The 21,879-nt window shown below is 45.1% G+C and overlaps 1 protein-coding gene across 3 annotated transcripts in view; it reads right to left on the reverse strand.

The window, feature by feature from the left end:
* The window catches only part of ASTN2 (astrotactin 2), an 801,670-nt gene that overhangs the window by 425,698 nt on the left and 354,093 nt on the right, over window positions 1-21,879 (reverse strand). For all 3 annotated transcript variants that reach the window (XM_031677473.2, XM_072960007.1, XM_031677480.2), the window contains one exon: window positions 20,237-20,404. In XM_031677473.2, coding sequence (XP_031533333.2) covers window positions 20,237-20,404 — 168 coding nt within the window. The remainder of the gene's footprint in view (window positions 1-20,236; window positions 20,405-21,879) is intronic.

A 21,879-nucleotide genomic window follows, 5' to 3' on the forward strand; every position in this document is an offset into this window, starting at 1 on the left:
GCACCCACAGCTCATCCCAAAAGGTCTCCAGGGACTTCAGTCGCTTTCATGATAGAATCCATATGCCCTAGTCTAACCTTCCAAGTCCTTCGTGACTGGCCCAGCCAGTCTTCCCCCTTATCAGCCACTATCCCTCCCTGTATGTTTCCTGCTCTAACTTCCCCTGGGTTTTCTGATAAGAACAGAGTTGTTCGAGACTCATCTGCAGACCAGGACCTGCTTTTTGCAGCCAGTCTGCCTTGACCCCACTTCTTGAGAAAAGCAGAACCTGAGCATAAGAGAGGGATGTACTCAACAGAGAAGAGACCAGGGGTTGAGAGAGAATAGGAAGTGAAGGGAAAATTAAGTGACAAAAGGACTATTTAGTAAAGGAAGGAGGTCATCTGGGCAGCTTTGAAGGTAAGCAGTGTCATCAGGGAATACATTTTACAGTGCTAACCCCTCTGCACCTTGGGCAAATCACTTCGCTTTTCTAGGCCTCAGTCTTCCCAACTGTAAAATGAGTAGCTGGTACTCAGAGTTCCCCAAACACTCCTTCAAACCTTGCTCAAACTCCAGTCCTTGATTCTACCTCAAACAGGCTCTGGTCTAGTTTCTTGAAGCCAGTATTTCCCGAGGGGCTGGAGGAGGGAGTCAGAAGATGTGTGGGAGGGTTGGGAGTTTGGAGAACAGAGTCCTGGGAAGCAGAGAAACAGGACTATAGTGAAATACCAAATTCCGTTCATGAAGGGAAGAGGGCTCCTTTGGAAGTCTACTCAGCCAGTTGTGCTGTGTGACCTGGGGCAGGGCCCCACCCTCCCTGGGGACTCAGTTTCTCTATCTGTACAGTGAGGAGGTTGGTCTTGGTGACATCTAAGCGACCTCACATGGGCATCTCTGATGTCCCTTTTTCCCTCACACTGCTGGAGTGAGACATTTAGGCCTTGTACTTCCCAGAGCATTTGAAACAGACTTGGATGCCTCCATCTGAGCTGCTGACCCTCACTGCCATTCATAATCACGCCTCTGAGAGCAAGAATTAAAAAAAAAAAAAAAAGAGGCCAAAAGGTGGTGGTGGCACAGGCTGGTGATGGGGCCTGATAGAGATCACAGTCCTTACAAGGCTACTTGGGGCCTAACTGGCTATTGCTCAGCTCAGGTGGGTAGCCCACATGGGATGGCCTAGGCTCTGAGAGGCCACCAGCCAGGCCACACCAGGGCCCCCACTACAAGGTCTCAGCCCTGGTGAACCCTCTCCACCGGCTCCATTCTCTCTCTTCCTAGAAGCCTCGCCCACCCTGAGTGCATCACACACACACACAATTATCTACAAATGAGTGTCTGGGGGAAAAGCGTGTGGGTAAGAGACTCCCTTAAAACTACGGCTGATTGAGGATGGAGGGAGGGAAGAGATCTCACTAACAGCCTGGAACGGATATGGACGCAGATGTATCCTTCAAACAGAGTAATCTGGTTCCAGCTGGGCACCCTGGGATTCCTCACAGGGATGCACAGAGCTAGGCCTGCTGAGCGAGGGGCTGCCATCCCCCCACCCCTGACCACCCTCCACCCCAGAGCCTGCATCATCCAGGCTTCTCAAATCAGTCTGGAATGGGTTGGAGGGGGGATCAAGGATCACAGCCCCACAATGGGGAAACAGCATGGACCTGGCAATCAAAGCAACCTGAGGCTGAATCCTCAGTCTACTTATGGATTGAGTGGCCTGGATAAGTTGTCACCCTTCTTTGGGCCTCAATTTCCTCATCAGAAAATGGGTACCTTAAACCCAATTTTTAAAATTGTCACAAGGAATGGCGATAACAGGTTAAAAACAATGACCACGTCACCAGACACGTAGGCAGCATTCAGCATGCGGAAGTTGTAACTAGTCTCACTACCATTCCGGCCAGCGCCGCTGTCATCCCCGATGCTGCTGCCCAGGCGGGGCTCCGGCAGGCGGTGTTTCCTCCCTGGTGTGGTGCCCTGGCCCCTCTCCTCTCCTCCTGGGTTCCTCCCTTTCTCCTCCCCACGTGGTTCTTGCCTCATCTCTGGTCCAGACAGTACTTCTTCAGACCATTTTCCCTCTCTGTACAATTCCTCTGTACCCAGCACAGGTGGGATCGATGCACAGAGACATATTCGTCTGATTCTCTGCCTTCAGACACTTGAGTGGAGAGATTGAGAACAAAATGTATCATTACTGCGAGGTGTTTTACCGGCTGTTGAGGAATTTGTGCAAAGAGCCCCAGTACGCAGAGGAAAGAGCTCTGAACTCTGCTCCCAGGTCAGAGGCACTCCAGTGAAGAGGGAGGGAGATGAGAAGAGGGAACGCCGAGCTCCTCAACTGCCAGGTGGAGCTGGAACTTCTCTATGTACATTAACTCACATGACCCTCCCAACAAGCCTATGAAGCAGATTCTATTTTCAACCCCATCTTCCAGAGGAGGAGACTGAGGCCCAGAGGGGTTAAGTGAGTTGCTTGCCTAGAGTCACAAAGCTAGGACGGCCTGAGCCAGGGCTGGAATCCAGCCAGCCTGGTTCCAGAGACAGTGCTGCTGCCCCCAGGCTGCACTACCTCTCTCTCAAGGGCAAGGAAGAGTTTTCCAGACAGAGGAAAGGATGGGACCCAAGGTAGGTCACAGCACAAAGGGAGAACCATGTGCCCCCTTGTTTCTCTGGATCAGCCAGATCAGCAGAGCCAGAGGGCTGACTAAGCACTGAGAATTCCCGCCCTAGTACTGCTACAGGCAAGGGGAAATAGCCCCTGCGAACTCCCGTACCTCCTCTGGAAAATAGTCATTCCCAAATGCTGAATCCAAGCATTATGCACGGAGAGAGGCAGCTGAAAGCAGAGAAGACAGGCACTGGGGTCAGAACTCTGCATGTTTTACCCAGTGGCCTGTGGTCTTTGTACAGTTTCCTTCTCTGGCCAAGACTCAGTTTCCTCAATTCTACACTGAGGTTAATCAAGCCTGGCCCTCTCACTGTACAAGAATGAAGATGCTCTATTCCCAGTACGAGCTCCAGAAACATAACCTGCTCTTGCTGTGATTAGCATCAGGAAACTGGTTTTCTTAATGTTCTTTTCTAACCATAGCTCCTATCCTGGACCCTTTGGTTATAATTTGGGGAAAGGGCAAGGCTAAGAGATGCTTATAGATCTTGTGAAGCATAATGTGTTAATCCACCCAGCCACTCTGTGAAGCAGGTGCTAATGTCCTGATTTTACAGGTGAGGAAACTGAAGCTCCCAGGGGCTAAATGACCAGCCTGTAGTTGACACAGTGGGGAAGCAACAGGGTCAGGATTCGAACCCAGTTCAGCTTCACCCTGGAGTCAGAGCACCCAGACACTATGCCTGGTAAGATGGAGGAGTTCAGCGTGACCGTGCGTCTCAAAATGAGCCCCCTTGGTGGCTCCTTCTGGCCGCCAAGCACACCTGTGTTGGAGCTTACAGAGATGTAGATGGCACTAGGCTTGGTGGTTGTCATGCTGCAGGACTCTGCTGCTCTGTTTCCCCACCAGTTAACGTGTGGCCTTGCTCAAGCCCCTTCATCTCTCTGAGCCGCCTCCTTCTCTCCTGGCAGGAGGGGAGCATAAGTCCTGTCCTCCCTCATTCACAAGGATGCAGTGATGACAACATATAGACTTATCCCATTTAGGACACACGATGATTAATAATGCAGTCGTTCCCCGACTTGCACAAAACCTGAAACAGCAAACTGAAATATACAAAATGGAATAAGCAGAGGGTAATTATTCATTTTGCAAAAGAGTTCTTCCGTGCACAAAAGAAATGCATTGATGTTTTTCCCCCTGAGCATCGGCTATCTTTGTGAGTTTAAAATCAAATTTCATTTATAGAATTAAAGCAAAAAGAGGAATGACTTTCTAGATGTGCACTGAGTACAATGTGCACTGAGCCCCAGACGTCCTGGCCATGCCATCGCGCTATAAAGCAAGGGGGTCCAGACTCCTGCAGGGATGGACCTTTGCCTTCCTCTAGTCAGGACTTGGGGGGAGATGGAGAGAACCAGGGGAGACATGCACACACTGATGCAGAGGGGTCCCTTCCTCAGTGACCTCAGCCCCAGCGGCAGGCAGGTGATCAGGGTCACAGCTAGCTTCCTGGGAAACTGGAGGGCCGTCATTTCCAGTTCCTTCCATCTGGAACATCATACCACTTTACACACTGTGCACGTGCAGCTGAACCCAGCTAACTTTCACTCCGCTACTCTCATTCTCGATGAATCCTCATTCATGTTCTTGCTCACGCCTCTGCTGCTTGTCTCTCTTCTGTTCTATGGTTCTCTCTCCCCACCATCTCCATCTCTCTTTGTTTCCCAACCTTTGTCTTTTTGTCACTGCCTCTGTTTCTCTCTTGGGCCTCTGCTTCTCTGTCCTGGCCTTGCCCCCTGTGTGCGTTCCCATGTTCCTCACTGTCTGTCTGCCTCATTTCCTTGGCGTCGCTCTGCAGTGAAAAGAACCTGAGTTTGAGTCAGAGGCCCAGGTTAAATCCCCAAGACCTACCTTCACTTCCCCTTCCGCAAATAAGAGGCCAAAAAGGACAGTTTGCCTATTTCAAGGGTTAATGGGAAGGTCTGTAAAGGTGCCTAGAACAGAGAATACGTTCATGTCCTGCTAACTCTGGTTCTCCTTTGTTTCTCCCTCTCTCTCCTGATTTCTCTCATTCTCATCTTTTTCTTCCCTTCCATCTTCTCTCCTCCCTTCCCATCCATCTCACTCTCTGTGCCTGCCTCTCACACAAGCACACAGACGACAGCCTCTGCCCCTCACCCCCACCCCACGCAGCCCCCACTTTCTGGGAATGATTTAATTCCAGGACAGCACCGGCTCCCGTTCCTAAGATGCACATTCTTCTGCAAAACATGATTACACCACATTTACTGGTATGTGATGAAGAATCAGCATGAATCATTAAAATTAGGCAATGTGAGTCCAAGTGGCCTGCTCCGGGCTCCACAAGGGAGTCGAGCTTGACTGTTAACGTCCATTTTTGACCATTTCAGAGACTGCAGCAGTCCGTTCACAGTGCACAGGGCGAGCCCACATGACTTTGCTTGACTTGTGAGAGGCAGTTCAAATTCCTGGACGTTCTGTCCTGATGGACAGTCTTGGTGTGATCAGCATAAAATCCACACCCCCTCCATCACTCCATGTGGTCTGGTAAACACTCACCTAGTGGGGTTTTAATGAAGAGACCATTTACCACTATAGCCAAAAGGCTGGGGCAGGTACACACACACACACACACACACACACACACACACACACACACACACACACACATACACACACACACACACACACACCCTCCTATTCAGATATCTTTAATCACCGACATTGAAATGAAAGCTGCCTTCAGCCAAGAGAGAGGAGAAAGATGGTACAGTACAGTGGGCTGGCTCCCTATAGATGGCATCAAATAACCAGAAAAGGCTGGTGCTATTGCTAAGTGCTGTGTTTTAAATAGTTTCGTGGAGACCCCTTTTGCTCCAAAATCTGTCACCACGCCTTCCATTCCATCATGATTAAGTCTTTTGTGGGTTAAGCATTGCCCACACTGGGGGTGCTTTTTGCTCCTGATGCAATAATTCCCATTTGTTGAACATGTGTATTTGCCATATAATGTATCAGGTACTTTGTACTGATTATAATCATCACAACAACCTAGCAAAGGTGAATACCTTTTTCTCCGATGAAAAAGAGCAGGAAATGGAGGCTTGGGGAAAATTAGGCAATTTGTTTAAAACCCTACCAAGACTGTAGTTAGAGGCAGAGCCAAGATTTTTAACCCAGATCTGTCTGACTTCAAAGCCTTGACTCTTACAAGTTTGCTCTGCCTCTCCAAAAACAAAACAGAGCCCCCTATGAGGGCAGCTGGATTATGAGCAAATACAGGAGGTGGCAGCATCTCATCCACTGTCTTCCCTGCGGACTGACTCAGTCTTGGGGCTCAGTCAATATTTCTGAATGACAGACCTTCATGAAGCTGATGGGGAACTCACCATGCCCCTGAGGTCCAGCACTGAAACACTTCCTTGCATGAATGCGTGATTCTGATCATAAGTCTGCAAGGCGAGCCTGGGAAAGCACCATCAGGACCAATACCTTCACACGTTGCAAAAGACTCCAGAAGGCATTGGGCCAGTTTGCAGCTGGGGGCCTACATCCCAAGGATAAAATGTCTTGACCGCATAAGATGTTCTCAAGAGGTAGGGAAACCAGCCATCAGCATGATAGTCTAGAGACCTCCTCTCTGCCACTAACTTGACTTGGCCAAGGTGCCGCCCCACCCTGAATGAAGGTGAAGACTTGCCCTCAGCAGCTGCAGAAGGAGGGGCTTGGACTAGATGGCAGCACGGCTCCTCCCTGCTCTGCCCCTCTTTGTTCTCTGACCTCGCCCCCAAGCTTGCCCCTGCCAGAGTCTTCTCAGGAGAAGGGCTGGAGAGGCCACAGTTGTGAACTAATACGTTCCCTCCCCAAGTTCGAGGGGGCACTCAGGACTGTACAAGTGCAGAGTTGCCACCTGAGAATGACACGTTAGATTCTGCGCTGGGGCCCCTTTCTCACCTGGCTCTAGTCCCAGCCCTGCGTGGCACGGTGTCCAGTAAAGCTCTGTCCAGCCCCCTCACCAGTGTCCCTTATTTCACTGTTTTCCTTCCTCTCTCATCCTAGGTCACTGGTGTTTGTAATAGACTGAAAGTCTGTGTCTCCCCCGAATCGCTATGTTGGAGCCCTAATCCCCAAGGTGATGTTATTTGGAGAAGGGGCCTTTGGGAGGCAATTAGGGTCAGGTAGGGTCATGAGAGCAGGGCCCTCGTGATGGGGTTAATGGTCTCATGAGAAGCAGAGGCGAGAGAGACTGCACTTTCTCTCTGCATGCACACGCTGCGGAAAGGCCAGGTGAGGACACAGTGACAGGTCAAGAAGTCAGCCGTCTGCAACCCAGGAAAAGAACCCTCACCAGGAACCAATTCAGTGGTACCTTGATGTTGACCTCCCAACCTCCAGAACTGTGAAAAATAAGTGTCTATGGTTCAAGCCACCCAATCTATGACATTTTGCCATGACAGCCCAAGCAGACTAAGTCAGCATCCTCCTCTCCCGGGTCCTTCCCTTAAAGACAGCATGAAAACTGGTCCTCGCACCGGACATAACAATTGGACTCCTCATCCTTGACGTCAAAGCCTGAAACCAATTCATCAGACAGGAAGCTCCAAGGGACAGAAACAGCAGCCTCTCTCACTGGCCATCCCCAGCACTGGGTATGATGCCCGGCATGTAATTGCCACTCACTAAATCACTGCAATGAATGAAACGCAGTATCTAGATTCTGACCACTTCTTTCCACCTCCATGGCTTCCACCTTGGCCCACAGTACCATCATCTCTGGACTGGACTATCCCATCAGTCTCCCAAGAAGCTTCTCTGCTATCACTCTTGCCTCTGCCCCTGTAGATTTTTCTCAATAGAGTGACTAGTATGATCCTCTTAAAATGTAAGTTAGATGATGTCAATCCTCTGCTCAGAATGTTCTGTGGCTTCTCCTTGCATTCAGGTTGAAAGCCAATGTTCTTAAAATGTTTGACACAGGCTCTGGCCCTCTGGTCCCTCTCAGACCCCATCTCCTAACATCCAGGGAAGCTCTCAGCCACGTTCTCCCCCATGATCTCCCTCAAACAGGTGAGGCACAGGCAGCCTCAGAGCCTTTGTCCTGGCTGCCCACTCTGCTTGGACTCTGCTCTCCCCAGACAGCCAAGAAGCATGCTTTGCTCCCTCACTCCCCAGTCATGCTTACCTTGAGCAGGTTACCACCGCTCCTCCACGTTCACAGCCCCCTCTTCCTGCAGTCTTTTTTTGTTTGTTTGCTTGCTTTAATAACATGTCATCATCTAACATAGATCTAATTTGTTTACTTATTACTGTATATAGTCTATATATTCTAATCATCTGTCTGTCCCCTGCCCCTACCAGAATGTGAGCTCCATGACGGCAGCAATTTTTATCTGTTTTCATCCTGTCACTGCCTGACATCCTGCTTATATTAGGTGCTTGATAAATACCAGTTGAATGTTAAATGAACACATACATGAATGAAAGAATAAATACAAAACCCAGTTCTTGAACTCAGATGCCAAAGTATTAAATCAGTCTCCTAGACCAGGGGTTGGCATTTTTTCTCCTACAAAGGGCCAGATGGTAAATATGTTTGGTTTTGCAAGCCATAGAGTCTTGACTATTGAACTCTGCTGTTGCAGCTACAAATAGTCACAGGCAATAGAGTAACTAGTGAACATGGCTGTGTTTCAATATAACTTCATAAAGTTTTATTGAGACACAGCAGTTGGCTGGTGGGCTGTAGTTTGCTACCACCTACTCTAGTCTATATTCTATCAGGCCAGACAATGGGTCTGGTTTTGCTCACTGTAAAATCTGGATTCATAGCATAGTGCCCAGCACAGCACTATCACTCAATAAATATTTTAAGTGAAATGAAATATATATGAAACATAATTTCACTCTCCATCACAGCTGTCTAACTGAACTTGCTGTAATACTAGAAATGCTCTTTAATGCAGCAGCCACTTAGCCACATGTGGCTACTGAGCATTTTGAAATGTGGGGACTGTGGATTAATTTACATTTTAGTTTAAACAGCCACATATGGCTATTTGCTCCCACATTGGACAGTATAGGTCTAGCACTTTCTTTTGCTTCATGGTCCAACTCTGGTCTCTCCTCTGCCAAGAAGACTTCCCTCACTGCTCAGGCTCTTAGTAACTGCCTTTTTTTTTTTTAAATTAGTCCTACAATATTTATTTTATTCAATTCATATTTTAACCATAGCTATAATAATAGCTAATGTTTGTTAAGTGCTATGTACCAGGCATTCTGTTATGTCCTTCATATGCTTTATCTAGTTCAATCCACATAATAATCCTCTGAAGATTACTATGTTGATATTCCTTCCACCATTCACCACTGAGAAAAACAAAGGTTAAAAGGGGTCAACAAAATGTCCGGAGTTGTGCAGGCCCAAAATGAAGGGGCTGAAATTTGAATCCCACCCCACTGGAACCCAGAGATCAAGCTCTAAACCATCATAAGATGTTTATTAAGAGCAGAAACTTGTAGTGGTCCCAGTTTCCTGTGTCTATATTCGTTCTACAGATCGGAAGCATGGACGTTCCCAGAGCTGGACATGGCACTGGCTTGCAGTGCAGATTTGCAGTACACAGAATTTCAGAGCTGGAGAGCACTTAGAGAAAATCTAATGTAAGCTCCTCTTGCATTAAATAGAGAAACTGAGGCCCAGAGAACACAGTGGCATGTCAAAGATTACACCTTGAGTAAAAATTGCAGATCCAGGAGAAACCCATGGAGTTTATCTCCAAATCCAGTGTTTCCTCTTTGATGCACTCATTCCATTATTCATCATTAAACGTCAGTGTGCTAGACAGTGGACTGCATTTGGGGATACACCAGGGCCTAATAACAGCACAGTCCTTGCCTTTACACATCATCCAGTCTCTTCGATAAGCAGGCATTGAGCACAGAAGCACACGAATATGTAATTACAAGTTATAAGTATGTATTGATAACATAGGATAGTGGTTAAGAAGATAAACTCTGAAGCCAGACTTCTGGAACTCCAATTTCAACTCCACCACTTCCTAGATGTGTGACTTGGGGAAAATCCATTCACTTATGTGATTTAGTTTTTTCACCTGTAAAATGGTGATAGTAACAGGGAAATTCACTAATTCTAAGACACAAAACCTTCCATATTTTAATATCCCTGAGATGAGGACTTTTCTGAGAACCATTAGTATCTTCTGGTTATTAATGGCAGCATTTTTTTTCCTTAAAAGCACATAAGATAATTGGTACGTATTATCTGATTGTATCTTGGTTTAGTTAAAACATGATTGTACCTACCTCATCGGGTTATTGAGAGAACTAAATGAGGTAATACCTGTGAAGTGCTTAGAAGAGAGCTAACACATAGTTTGTGCTATGCAGTGAGCATTATTATTATTATTATTATTATTATTATTATTATCATCATCATCATCATCATCATCATCATTTACTTTACTACAAAGAAAAAAGAGTGTACTAATGGAGCATAAAACGTGGAGGAATAACTGAGTCTGGAAGGTCAGAGAAAACCTCCTTGAGAAAATGACATTCAAATTAAAACAGGAAGAACAAGGAGACACGGAGAAAGTAAAGGTTGGGGCTTATAAGAAATGGGGACGGGTGAAGAGCAGACTGTTGCCGGCAAAGACCTATTGTGTTGGCTGCTGGAAAGGACTCACCCTTAACAAGTGTGGACACTTCCAACATGGCTTTTGTATCCTAATAGCACTCCCAACTCCCACCTATACTTTTGCCATCATCTTCCCTCTCCATACTTTCCTTTACTGATAATCCATTGGTCATAAGGCATTCCAAATATATTTAGAAGCTTCCTGAATTTTTCTTTTTAAATAGTAAGACAAAGACCACTTTTGGAGTCCCAAGTATATTTTTGCAATACATTTGTCGAATACATTTAAATATAGACTCTAAATTAAATACCAGGAGCTTGTATTTTGGATGATAAAACGTAGCTGTAGAAGCTGAGAGCCTTCCTCCTTGGTGGTACAATCCTCCTAAAGATTAGTCATCAGAGCTACCTCAAGTCATCTTCTAGATGCACCTTTACAATGATAGGCTCTTACAACCTCTTTCTTTCAAGTTCAGAAGTAAGGTTGCCTTGGATTTTCAGTGGGACTGACATGTTCCCAATAAGGAAAAGTTTTCAAAGTCTTTTTCGCAGCCCATTCTAACCTTCTCGTCCTTCCAATCACTTGAGCAGTCAGTCCTGTTTCTTGCTGCTGTGGGCTCTCTGAAATGTTATGACCTCCTCTTTGACACAGATTGTCCTTTTCCAAGGACCATTCACCCTCTTCCACAAAGTAACGTTTTACAACACATTTAAACCACATATAGCAAGGCTCCCAAACAGAGATAAAAAATGGTTTCCTTACAGCTGACACACGCTTCCCCAGTTCCACCTCTTCATTTTGCATGTTTCCCTTGTCCCCAGCCCAACTGGGTCCTTTTGTTTTTTTCAAGTCAACTTATTCTGTAAAGTCTTTGTCCAAAGGATTCATGCCTGCCTCTGAGAATTCTCTGCAAATACCTATCAAAGAGAGAACACCTCAATGTCTCTCTCTTCTCAGTGCTAAACAAACTTTCTCACACGCTCCTCAGAATAGCAGCTCCTGACTCAGTCTGGGTCCAAATTCCAGCTGTGACACTTAGTAAACAGAAGACCTTGGGAACGTCAATCAACTACATTTTAAGACACAACTTCTGCTCTGGAAAATGGAAGCAATAATGACTACCCAGAAGTGCTGTCATGAAGACCAGGAGAACTAGGAATGAAGTCTCAGCAGGATACTTGGTACACAGTGAGTGCATAATAAACAGCAGAAGTTGTTATTGTTACTCCAGCAGTCATGCACCTCTCCCACCTCACAAAGAGTCTGCCGTAACCTCTTAGCTGTAGGCTACCTCTGGCCATTGTCTCACACCCCCATCTGCTGTATGTAGATAATGAATGCATCAAATGGATCAATCTGGTCCGATAAATGGGCTTTTAGGATTAGCGTTCATTTCATGGAATTCAAGCAGGAAAATCTTGGTTTGTTGATGTTTGAATATCTTTTTGTTGGAAATGGACAGTTTGGTGCCACTATCTTGAATGTCTGAACAATAAGGCATCAAGTTCACTAATTTACAGTAAGTTTAGATGAGATGACCCCAGGTTCTAATAAAGTCCAGGATCAAGGAATGGTGAGGTAGAGAGCATTACAGATTCTGAGGATCAGAGTGACTCACTTGGTGGAGGATTGATTTCCCCAGCTGAGGTCCCCTGGAATAACAGCATGGTTGGACATGGACTGACATTACATAGATAAAGGATAGAGCTTACTTTATTTGAGTTTAGGAAAGACCAGTGATACTCAGCTCAAGGGAGATGAAGGTGACTTTCAACAGAGAATTAGCTGTCCCAGATAAAAATCTTTAGCAAAAACACCCTTAGCCAAAATGTCACTGTCAGCAATCTGAGGGCTATTCATTGTATTGACACCAGAACCATACACCCAGCCCACTGACCAAGCTTTGACCTCTCAGCAAGTGAATCTTGCTTCTCATTCATTCACTCATACATTCATTCATTCATTCATTCATTCAAGAAAAGATACATTGATGCAGGAACTGTTTCAGTCGCTGAGACACAGCAATAAGCAAGATGAGCAAAGGCCAAGTCTTTATAAAACTTACATTCTCACATATAAATTTCTCCTCTCCAATCTGCCAGAAAGCTGGCTCTCTTTGGAGTCATCTCAACTCACTTAGCTGCACATCACACCTATGCACCACCCAACTTAAACCTTACATATCTACAACATCACCTAGAAACCCCATATTACGATCCCCTTTAAGGCAGGGACATTCTTCTTCTCTGTAAATTCTTGCTCTTTACAACTTCATAAAGTCCCCATGTCCCTTTAAACGTTAATAATACAGGGATGAGCAAATAATAGAAACAAAAATCCATAAACATTAGAAGCATTCAGTACACTGGAAGACATACCTATGGCACAACTACACACTCTATATTCTCTTTTCTTGTCCAACTGCAAATGAAAAGTGACTGCTGAAGACATGAAAATAAACTGCACATGATGGTGAATGTGAGTGACGTGCCTATCAATTTGAAAAGAAAATTCAATCTGCTTTAAATGCCATTTACAAATTGTTTCAATCATACTTACGTTCTAAGTTATTAGTGCTTAAAAGGTCATAGAAACATGAATTTTGAGCTGGAAAATATCTTAAGAATTATTCAGGGTTGTAAATCACATCTTGCCTGTAATTTACTGAGTGACACTGGGAAACTTGCTTCGCCTTCGTGACCCTCAATAGATCCGACTAGATGATGGCTAAGGACCTTACTTGCATTAAAATTATGTTTCCACTAATCTTTTTGTTGAAGAGATGGAATATGAAGTTCACAGTACGTGACAGACACAAGGTCAAACAGCAAATCTGTGGCAAAGCTGGCACTAGAATTGAGAGCCTGTGGCTTTTTTCATTGTACAAGTGTAAAAGTCACACAAGGACTAAATGAAAAGCCAGCAGATAGAAATATCCAGGTTATTGTAAGTTTCCCTATTAGGTGGTCAGCTGCCAAGGCCAGGGAGCATACCTTATTTTCTTCTCACATGCTCTAACAGAGTTGTGCATTGCTGAACTGAAGGTGTTTCATAAAATAGCTATTAAATTAACTGAAAGATTTATTAAATTAATGAAGTGAAGACACTAGTGACTGAATAACTGATTACAAAAAGAGCAGCAGACACTACGTTTTGAGTCGGTACTGTGTTAAGCACATTTTAAGCGTGATTTTTCATCTTACTCCCACAACAACTATGCAAAATAGGAATTATTCTATTTTGAGGCTCAGATAGGTTAAACGACCTGCCAAAGTCAGCAAACAAAGCAGCAAGGATTTGAACCTAGTTCTGTCTGGCTCCAAAGGATATTCCAGCTCTACTCTGGTTCACTAAATGCGTGAATGAATAAATGAATAGATGAATGAATTAGTGACTAAGTGAATTAGTGTTCTGCTGTTACTTGCCTCATGTGGTTTGAGCCATATTGTCAAAGATTCTGTATAGAGAATTTAGCATGATACCACCCATGTGCAAGAAATTTAATAAAGCTGTTTCACACCAAGATTCACCCAGCCAGGGTGACATTCTTTTTTAAAATTATTTTTGTCGAGGTAACATTGGTTTGTAACATTTTATGTTTCATGTGTACATTATGTGTCTACCTCTGTATACACTACAGCGTGCTCACCACCAAAAATTTAGTTCCCATCCATTACCATACAGTTGCTCTCCTTTACCCATTTCAGCCTCCCCATTTTTAAGAGTCAAAGCCTGATCATTTGAACTGAATGATGCTATGTTTGATAAGACTACAGGAAGTAGTCTTTGAATGTTCACTTTCTGTCTTCTGAGAGCTGAAGATACCTGTAATTTATTCTGAAAAGAAGCATAATGCTACCCTCTGACAACATTTTCCAGCCTTCTCTGAGCCTTCACTGAGACCTTTCTCTGCCTTGGTCCTTAACTGGTTTGTTCTCATCCCATCCACTGTTATGAAGGTAAATGTTTATGACAGGCGTTTCAAAGAAAGTAAGCCATAATTTGTAACATTTACCTTTTTCTTGGTATAAATACCCCTACCATAGCCAATTTATGAGCCATCTACATGACATCACTGAACAAAGAGTTGGGAAGAGATGATCACAATCAACTCTCACAAGTTCATACAAGCCAGTTCCAGCACACGCTGGATCCAGTTCCATCATGAGCCCCGCACGTCCTACAAATTGCTGAAATTTCTGAAAAAACACCTGAGCTGGGGTATGGCACAGAGCCAGGAAAACCTGCCCAGGCTCATCCATACATCATGACAATTATACACTCTTCAGCTGCCCAATCCCCCCTCTTCCCTCCTTCTTTCTGGTCAGCTGGGAGGAAAGATCCTTCCTACTGACACATCCAGCGAAGCACTAAGGCATCATGAGCACTGCTTGGGCTCCATGACGTTGTTCAGCCCTGCAGACCCCACCCACAGAAGGAGGGGCTCTTTATGGGAGGTTAAGCCGCTTTTGACAGATCGAAGGCCTGAGACATGTACTGGGCTTGGGGGTTTCACTTTTCCATGACTTCCTCCAAATTCTAATTCCTGTTGGAAGGCGAAGGAGGGGACTCCCTGCTGTCCCCTTGGGCAGTGAGATGTTCCCTAAAACAACTCGATAGGTAGAGGGCAGTTTCTCTGCTTCAGTGGCCAACAGTCTTACTAAAACGCTAGGTGGTTCTCAGAAACTTCAGATCCTCCTCTTTCTGCGAGTTCTCTTCACTCTGCCTTTCCAACCTCATCTCCTCTTCCTCTACCTCATGTGCAGCACATCTTCCAGAGGCCATCTCAGTTATGCTGCTCTCTGGGTCTGGAAATTATTCTAGACTTACTTCCTCCTTTTCTCCACCATAAAGATTTCTCTGCTAAATCACCTTCTATTCATTCTCCCTACTGATTCTACAAGGCTCAGCTAAAAGGTCATCTTCTCCATGATGGATCTCCTGAAGTCCTCATCTAGAACACATTCCTCCCTCTTCTCCAGGCACCGGGTGCTCTATAAATGCCTGTTCTTGATTTATTCCACGTTATGTCTTTTATAATAGCTACATCGGAGCAGATTATTTTTATCCCTGTGAAAATGCGAAGCCCATGAAGGCAGGAACATTGTCCAATTTGTCTGTGATTTCCCATAGCACTTAACACACATGAGTTATGAGTGACTTATGAGATGTGGAATTAAGAAAATCTAGCTTGAATGAATTTAACAAACTGAAATAAATTTTGCAAAGTGGGTCTGAGGCAAGCCCCATGAAAATACAGTCAGGAAACTTATGTTCCTATTTCCACTCCTCATCTGTAGATAGTTCCATTCATTTATGTCTTGAGTGACTTGTAAGAGCAAGGTGCTTTGTTGAACACCGGGGTGGGAAGAACACAGGGATAAATTAGATACAGTAGTAAGCTTTAAGCAGCTTACATTTTAGCAGGGTAGAGAAGTTTCCAAATAATAATTCAAGTTTTAATCAAATTTTTAGTCAACAGAGAACCCTAACGATACCATAGAAGTCATCCAGTCTCCCGAGAGGAAATGAGAGGTAATTAATCAAATAGGATTTTGGAAAGTATGCAATTAAAGATGGAAGGAATTTTAGGTAGAGGGAGGAGCCTGAACTCCAGTTAGAAGGTAAAGCTTTGCATGGGATGTCTGGGGTTGGGGTGGGGGACTATGCAAATGTGAGCAGAGAGGAGAATGCAAAGAGGAATGTTTTAGGGGTATGGCTGATGGGAGGGTGAGACCAGAGCACTCTAGCTGGTCTGGCCACCGGACAGCTCTTGGTGACCCAATTTCTCTAGCACTGGAAAATATTTAATCTGAGTTTAAAGGTGAGTAGATACGGAGGAAGGAACTGAATATTGATGAATAAAATTTTTTCAAGGAGCATGAGGAGGGAAATTCCTTTCCTTCCTTCCTTCCTCCCTCCTTCCTTCCCTTCATTACTTTCTGTGAACCAATTATATGTCAGCATTATGCTAAGTTTGAAAGATACACAGATAAGTAAGATACAAGTGTTGAATCCCTCTCCCCGGCCCTGAACAAGGCTTACTGTCTGGTGATTCATCCAGACAAGGAAACTACAGTGACTCTGCACAGGGACAAGGACTATGACACATGGAAGCACAGAACCCATAAGAGCAGAGAGGAAGACCCTTAATCTGGTCAGGGCTGGGGATGGTGAGTCACGGATGCCTCTAGGAGGAAGGACATTTGGGCTGAATGAAATGGGGGTAAAAAGAGCCCTGGTCTCCCAGCAAAAGAAAGAGAAAGGCATTTCAAGGGGAGGAAACAGCCCATGAAAGGGATGCAGGCATGAGAAAGCACGGTGCCTTCAGGAAACTTCAGGTATCAGTGCACCAAGAGCCCACGGGATGTGGCAAATAGAGGCAGAAGAGGAAGTGATAAAAATGAGCATGGTTTCATCAAGAAAAATAAATTAATAAATGTGGCAGCTGGGCCTCCCACTGTTTGTTTAGAACACAAGAGGAGTGTTTGGGAATAAGAGTGCTCAGAGCCTTGTTGTATCAAGGTTAGTCCTTAGGTCAGGAGCGTTAGCAACAGCTGACAGCCTTGTAGAATTCCAGAGTCTTGGGCCTCACTTTAGATCTATAAAAGGCTGAGAAGTATTGGTTAGGAGCACAGGATCCCGAGTTTGAAGACGTTCTCTGCTACCTGCTGGCTGTGTGACTTTGGCCCTGGATCACCTTTCTTCTCTGGGCATCAGTATCACCAGTGATAAAGTTGAGAAGGTCAAGAGAGTGGATTCTAGTGATATTTCCAGCTCTAAGCAATAAGAGTGTGTGTGTGTGTGTGTGTGTGTGTGTGTGTGTGTGTGTGTGTGTGTGTGTGTCTGTGTGTCTGTGTGTGTCTGTGTGTGTCTGTGCGTGTAATTCTAGGGGATACTGGTGGGAAAGTTGATCATTGTTGAACTGGCTAATACATGCTTGCACCCTGAATGATCCACTGTTTGGAATTATGTCCGCAAGCCTGTAGCTAATCAGAAAGATGATCAGAAACCATGACCTTGCACCTGAAGGCAGATCAGCTGGGAAATCAGCAGGTCAGACCCTCAGACACGCGCCACTCTGCCGAGCTGGGGCTTCGTGGAGGGAGGAAAGCAGGGGAACCTCTTCTGTTCCCTCCCACCAGCAATCTTGCCTACTTTTTAAGGGAAGGAAAAAGCAAAAAGGATAGTCTATAGAACCAGATCCAGGAGCACAGAGTTTCACAAAGGCTTTCCTGGCTGTTGCATGAGGATAATCAAGAGTGTGCATGTCTGTGTATGTGTTGGGGGTAAAGGGATACTGCTTAGGGTGACAATGCCTTAAAGTCTAAATGTTTTAATTAGAGAAAGAAGATTCAGCTATCTGGTCAAATGGTACGCCAGAGCTGCACTGCGTTTTCTAAATAGCTTCCCCAATAGGCCTACGTAAAGGCTGCAAAAATGTGACTGAACAGGCTCCCAAGAGAACGATGGTTTAAAAGGCAAATCTTTTCCTGACTCTGCCGAGACACAAGGGTAAACCTCTCGTTACTCCTGAGCTTCTGCCCCCTGGAGAAGTGGGAGAGAACTTGGGTAGAGAAAGCACACTTTTGACTTAAGCCACTGAGACCCCTCAGGTCTACAGAGGCTTCCCCAGGGCATCAGTGCAGTGGGCTTTCCAAGCAAGATGGCCAGAATCTTGTTAACGGAGAGAGGGATTAAGTTCCAGAGAAAATAGGCCCATATAAGTTGTTGGGAAGAACAGAGGACTGGGAGCTAGGAGAACTGGGGTTTTAATCCCAGCTTCACTTCTAACTTGATTGGTGACCTTGGCAAATCTCTTCTTCCCTCTAAATACTATTTCCCTGTTTGTGGACATTAATATCCACTACTTATTGAGCAGAAATTCTGAATAAGACAGTGTCCATTTACTAAGCATTAACTATAGATAAGATGGTGTCTTCTGGGTTAATACCATCTATATGCTGTTGACTCACAACTTTCTATCTCCAGCTAAGACCTCTTCTTTGAAAAGACTTCCGGATTCCAATGCTTATTTTTTATCTCTACCTGATGTTTGCTCGACATTTTGAACTTACGTCTAAAATAGCACGATCCTCCCCCACCTCAGCCCTGACCCTCCAACAGGAACCTCTTACTCAATAAATGAGAAATCCATTCATCTCACTGTTTGGACTGAACAATCTGGAATCATCCTTGACTCCTCTTTGTTTCTCATCTTCCACAACCAATAACAAGTTCTGTCAAATCTACACTTGAAATATATCCAGAATTGGATCATTTCTCACCATCTTCTCCCCATAACCCCTGTGGTTCAAGCTACCACCAACGCTTGCCTACATTAGAATAGCAGTGCCCTTGAATGCCCTCTAAGCTGATTTTCCACACAGCAGCCAGAGTGGTCCTGGTAAAATGTAGGTCACATCATGTTGCTCCTTTGTTCAGAATTCTCCGATGACTTCTCGTCTCGCTCAGAGTAACATCCAGAGTCCTTCTTGTCCTTTATAAGGCCCTGCAACCTCCCCCATGCCCCGCCCTCCCCAGCCTCCTGCTTGTCAAGTTTCTCTCCTAACTCCTCTCTCACTTCCCTCCAAGCACACCGGTCTTCCTGCTAGTGCTGAATCAACGGCATGTTCCTGTGCTCCTGCTGCAGAGTGCTGGCCCTTGCTGTTCCTTCTGCCTAGAATGCTTTTTCCTCAGATAGCAGCATGGCTTCCAGCATCTCCAACTTAAAAGTGCCTGCTCAGATGTTACCATCTTGGAGAAGCCTTCCCTGACCCCCCTCTGTGTGATAACAACTCCACTCCCACTCCCAGCTTAGCATCCCATGTGCTCTGTGCTCGCCCCGCAGCACTTATCATCCTCTGACACAGTACATACATTCACCTGTTTGTCTGTTGTAGTGCTGTCCAACAGAACTTCCCGCGATGATGGCGACGTTCCACCTCTGAGTTCTCCAAGAGGTAGCCACTAATCACGTCAGCTATGGAGCGCTTGAAATATGGCTAACATGACTGAGGAAATGTTTAATTTATTTAATTTTAATTAACTTAAATAGCCACATGTGGCTAGTGGCTAGCTTCTTAGGCAATGCAGATTTAACGTCTCCGTAGAATATAAACTTAATTAGGGCAGAGATTTTGCCTATTTTCTTCATTGTTATATCCTCAATGCCTAGAAACGTGCCTGGCTACTCAACAAATACCTGTCAAATGAATGAACAAATAAGTCTACTAGGAGCTTTCCATATTTTATCTCATTTACTCCTAACAACAGGCTTGTGGATGAGATACTATTTTCATTCTCGGGAACTCAGAGGCAGGAAGTGTCTTGCTAAAGAATGTCTACCTAGTTTGTACCCGATGACGATATCTCCCCATTTAAGATAAGTTCTGGGGATCTAATGTGCAGAATGGTGAACAGGTAACAATGCTGCACTGTATCTTGAAAAACTCCTAAGACAGTAGATCTTAAATGATATCACCAGATACACAAAAAAGGTAAGTATGCGAGGTGATGGGGGTGTTAACAAACCTTATTGCAGTAATTATTTTGCACTATGTCTGTGTATTAAATCATCACATTGTATATCTTAAATTTATACAGTGTTATATGCCAATTATAGTTCAATGAAGAAGAAAAACTAACACCCAGCTAGTAAAATGTAGGCAGGATCTGAGCTCCGGGATGTCTGGTGACATTCAGATACTTTGCTTTGCTGAAGTTGGACTAGATGTTCTCTGTGGTCCTTCCTAACTCCGAGATGCTGCGGTTTTTACAAGAACTTCCTTCCTTGTCAGGCAATGGCAGCACAGAGTTTAATTACCAAAGGGACTGATGGACTTTTACAGAAAGCCACTCGTTAATAGCTTAGAAGCCATGATTCTTCCAGAAGGAGTGCAGACCATCTTTCAGGCCATACCCTCTCTCCCTCCCTCCCCAGCCCTGCTCATGGCTCACCGGTTTCTGGGTCACAGAGCTGCTCACAGGCGTCTGTCGTCCTCTGTCCGCAGAGGTCCCTCACCCATGGGGAGGTGGCATTGATCTGGTAATACAGGGACAGCTTGGCCGGGTTTAACCAGTCGGAGATGTCCAGGTAGCTCCCTTCACTCACCACAAAGCTGCTCCCTGTGGGTGAACAGACAGAAAGACAGCTACTTTCTCCCCAATTTTAGGGTATAGGTGTCTTGCTGCTGATGTTGCAGACCAAAAGCAGAGACAGGTGCTTACAAGCCATCCCCCCACCCCAGGTCCTGGTTCTTCCTTGTCCACATACATTTACAGAGCATTTACAATGAGCCAGTCCTGGAATCAGCAGCCGACAGAGACAAGTCACACGCGAGAGACAGGTCAGCCTCGTGCTGAAAAGCCAGGTCCTTAAGACTGAGTGAGATATGGGTTCAAATCCTGGATCCACCCTTACCAGCCATTGACTTTGGGCCTTGGCTACATCACCTCTAACTAGGAATATTAATGGAACCCACCTCATGGTTGTGAAAGTGAAATAATTTAATGTAGATAAAGTGCTTAGCCAGTGCCTGATTTGTCCTGGTAAACAATGATTAAATATTAAAATTTAAAAGAAAAATTGTCACCCAGGCATCCCCCTTGGAGCAGGAGTCATTAATGACCCACAGGGGGCAGGCAGATGGCATCGATGGGAGACACCGGCTGAGGGGAAGGGAAATAGCATCCTGGCCCCTAGGTCTGGCTTGTGTTTCTGTTTTGTTTTATTCTATTAGAGAGAGAGGCAGAGAGACAGAGACAGACTCAAAGAAATGTGTAGCATCTTTAAAAGAAAAAGCAGTACTCATGGAATGGAAAATGCCTTAGCGTTGGGAAGCAATAAGGAGAGCTGGGGTTTGGGGTGAACAGGGTGCTGCAGGCTCTGTCAGAGTGCAGCAGCCACACCTTGGCTCTAGCCAGCTCCTGTCAAATGGGTCTAAAGGTCAGTGGTGCAAGAACTCCAGATTTTCTCTAGGAGAGGCTGAAAATTTTGATTTTTATTGTAATTGGCCAATTTGGAAATGATGGTTTAAACTTGTTCTTGAAAGCTCATGTAGGCCAAACAAAAGACCCTAACTCTGCAATCTATACTCTAAAATGTTCCTCTTTAACATACACACACACACACACACACACACACACACACACACACATATCCATGTATAGAGTACATACATATGTTAGGTATATTCTTTGGGGGAAGGAACAGAAGCCCATTCAGGGTGGCTACATACTGGGTGTAAATGCTCACGAGTGCATGTATGTAGCAATACAGCAAAGGCAGAATTTCACATGGCAAGTTAGAAAAAAAAAAAAAAGAGCTCAAAGAGGACCAGGTTTCAGAAAGCTGGACTTGGAGAGAAGTTCTAGATTTATGGCAGACCTAGAGACCTCAGCAGGAGGAGATCTTAAATTGTTTCAAAATTAACATGACTCAGCTTCTCTCCCTGTATTTGCTTCTCTCTACCTCACTATCAACCAACGAAATCTTTCCATGTCTGCAACTTCACTTTTCCAAAGAGGGACTCAGTTAATAGGCATCCTATGGGTTTGGCGGCAACTTCTCCGTCAGATCAGATCAGACCCGCTAGCTAGTC

The sequence above is a fragment of the Vicugna pacos genome, chromosome 4 (genome assembly GCF_048564905.1).
Source record: "Vicugna pacos chromosome 4, VicPac4, whole genome shotgun sequence".
Taxonomy (NCBI): domain Eukaryota; kingdom Metazoa; phylum Chordata; class Mammalia; order Artiodactyla; family Camelidae; genus Vicugna; species Vicugna pacos.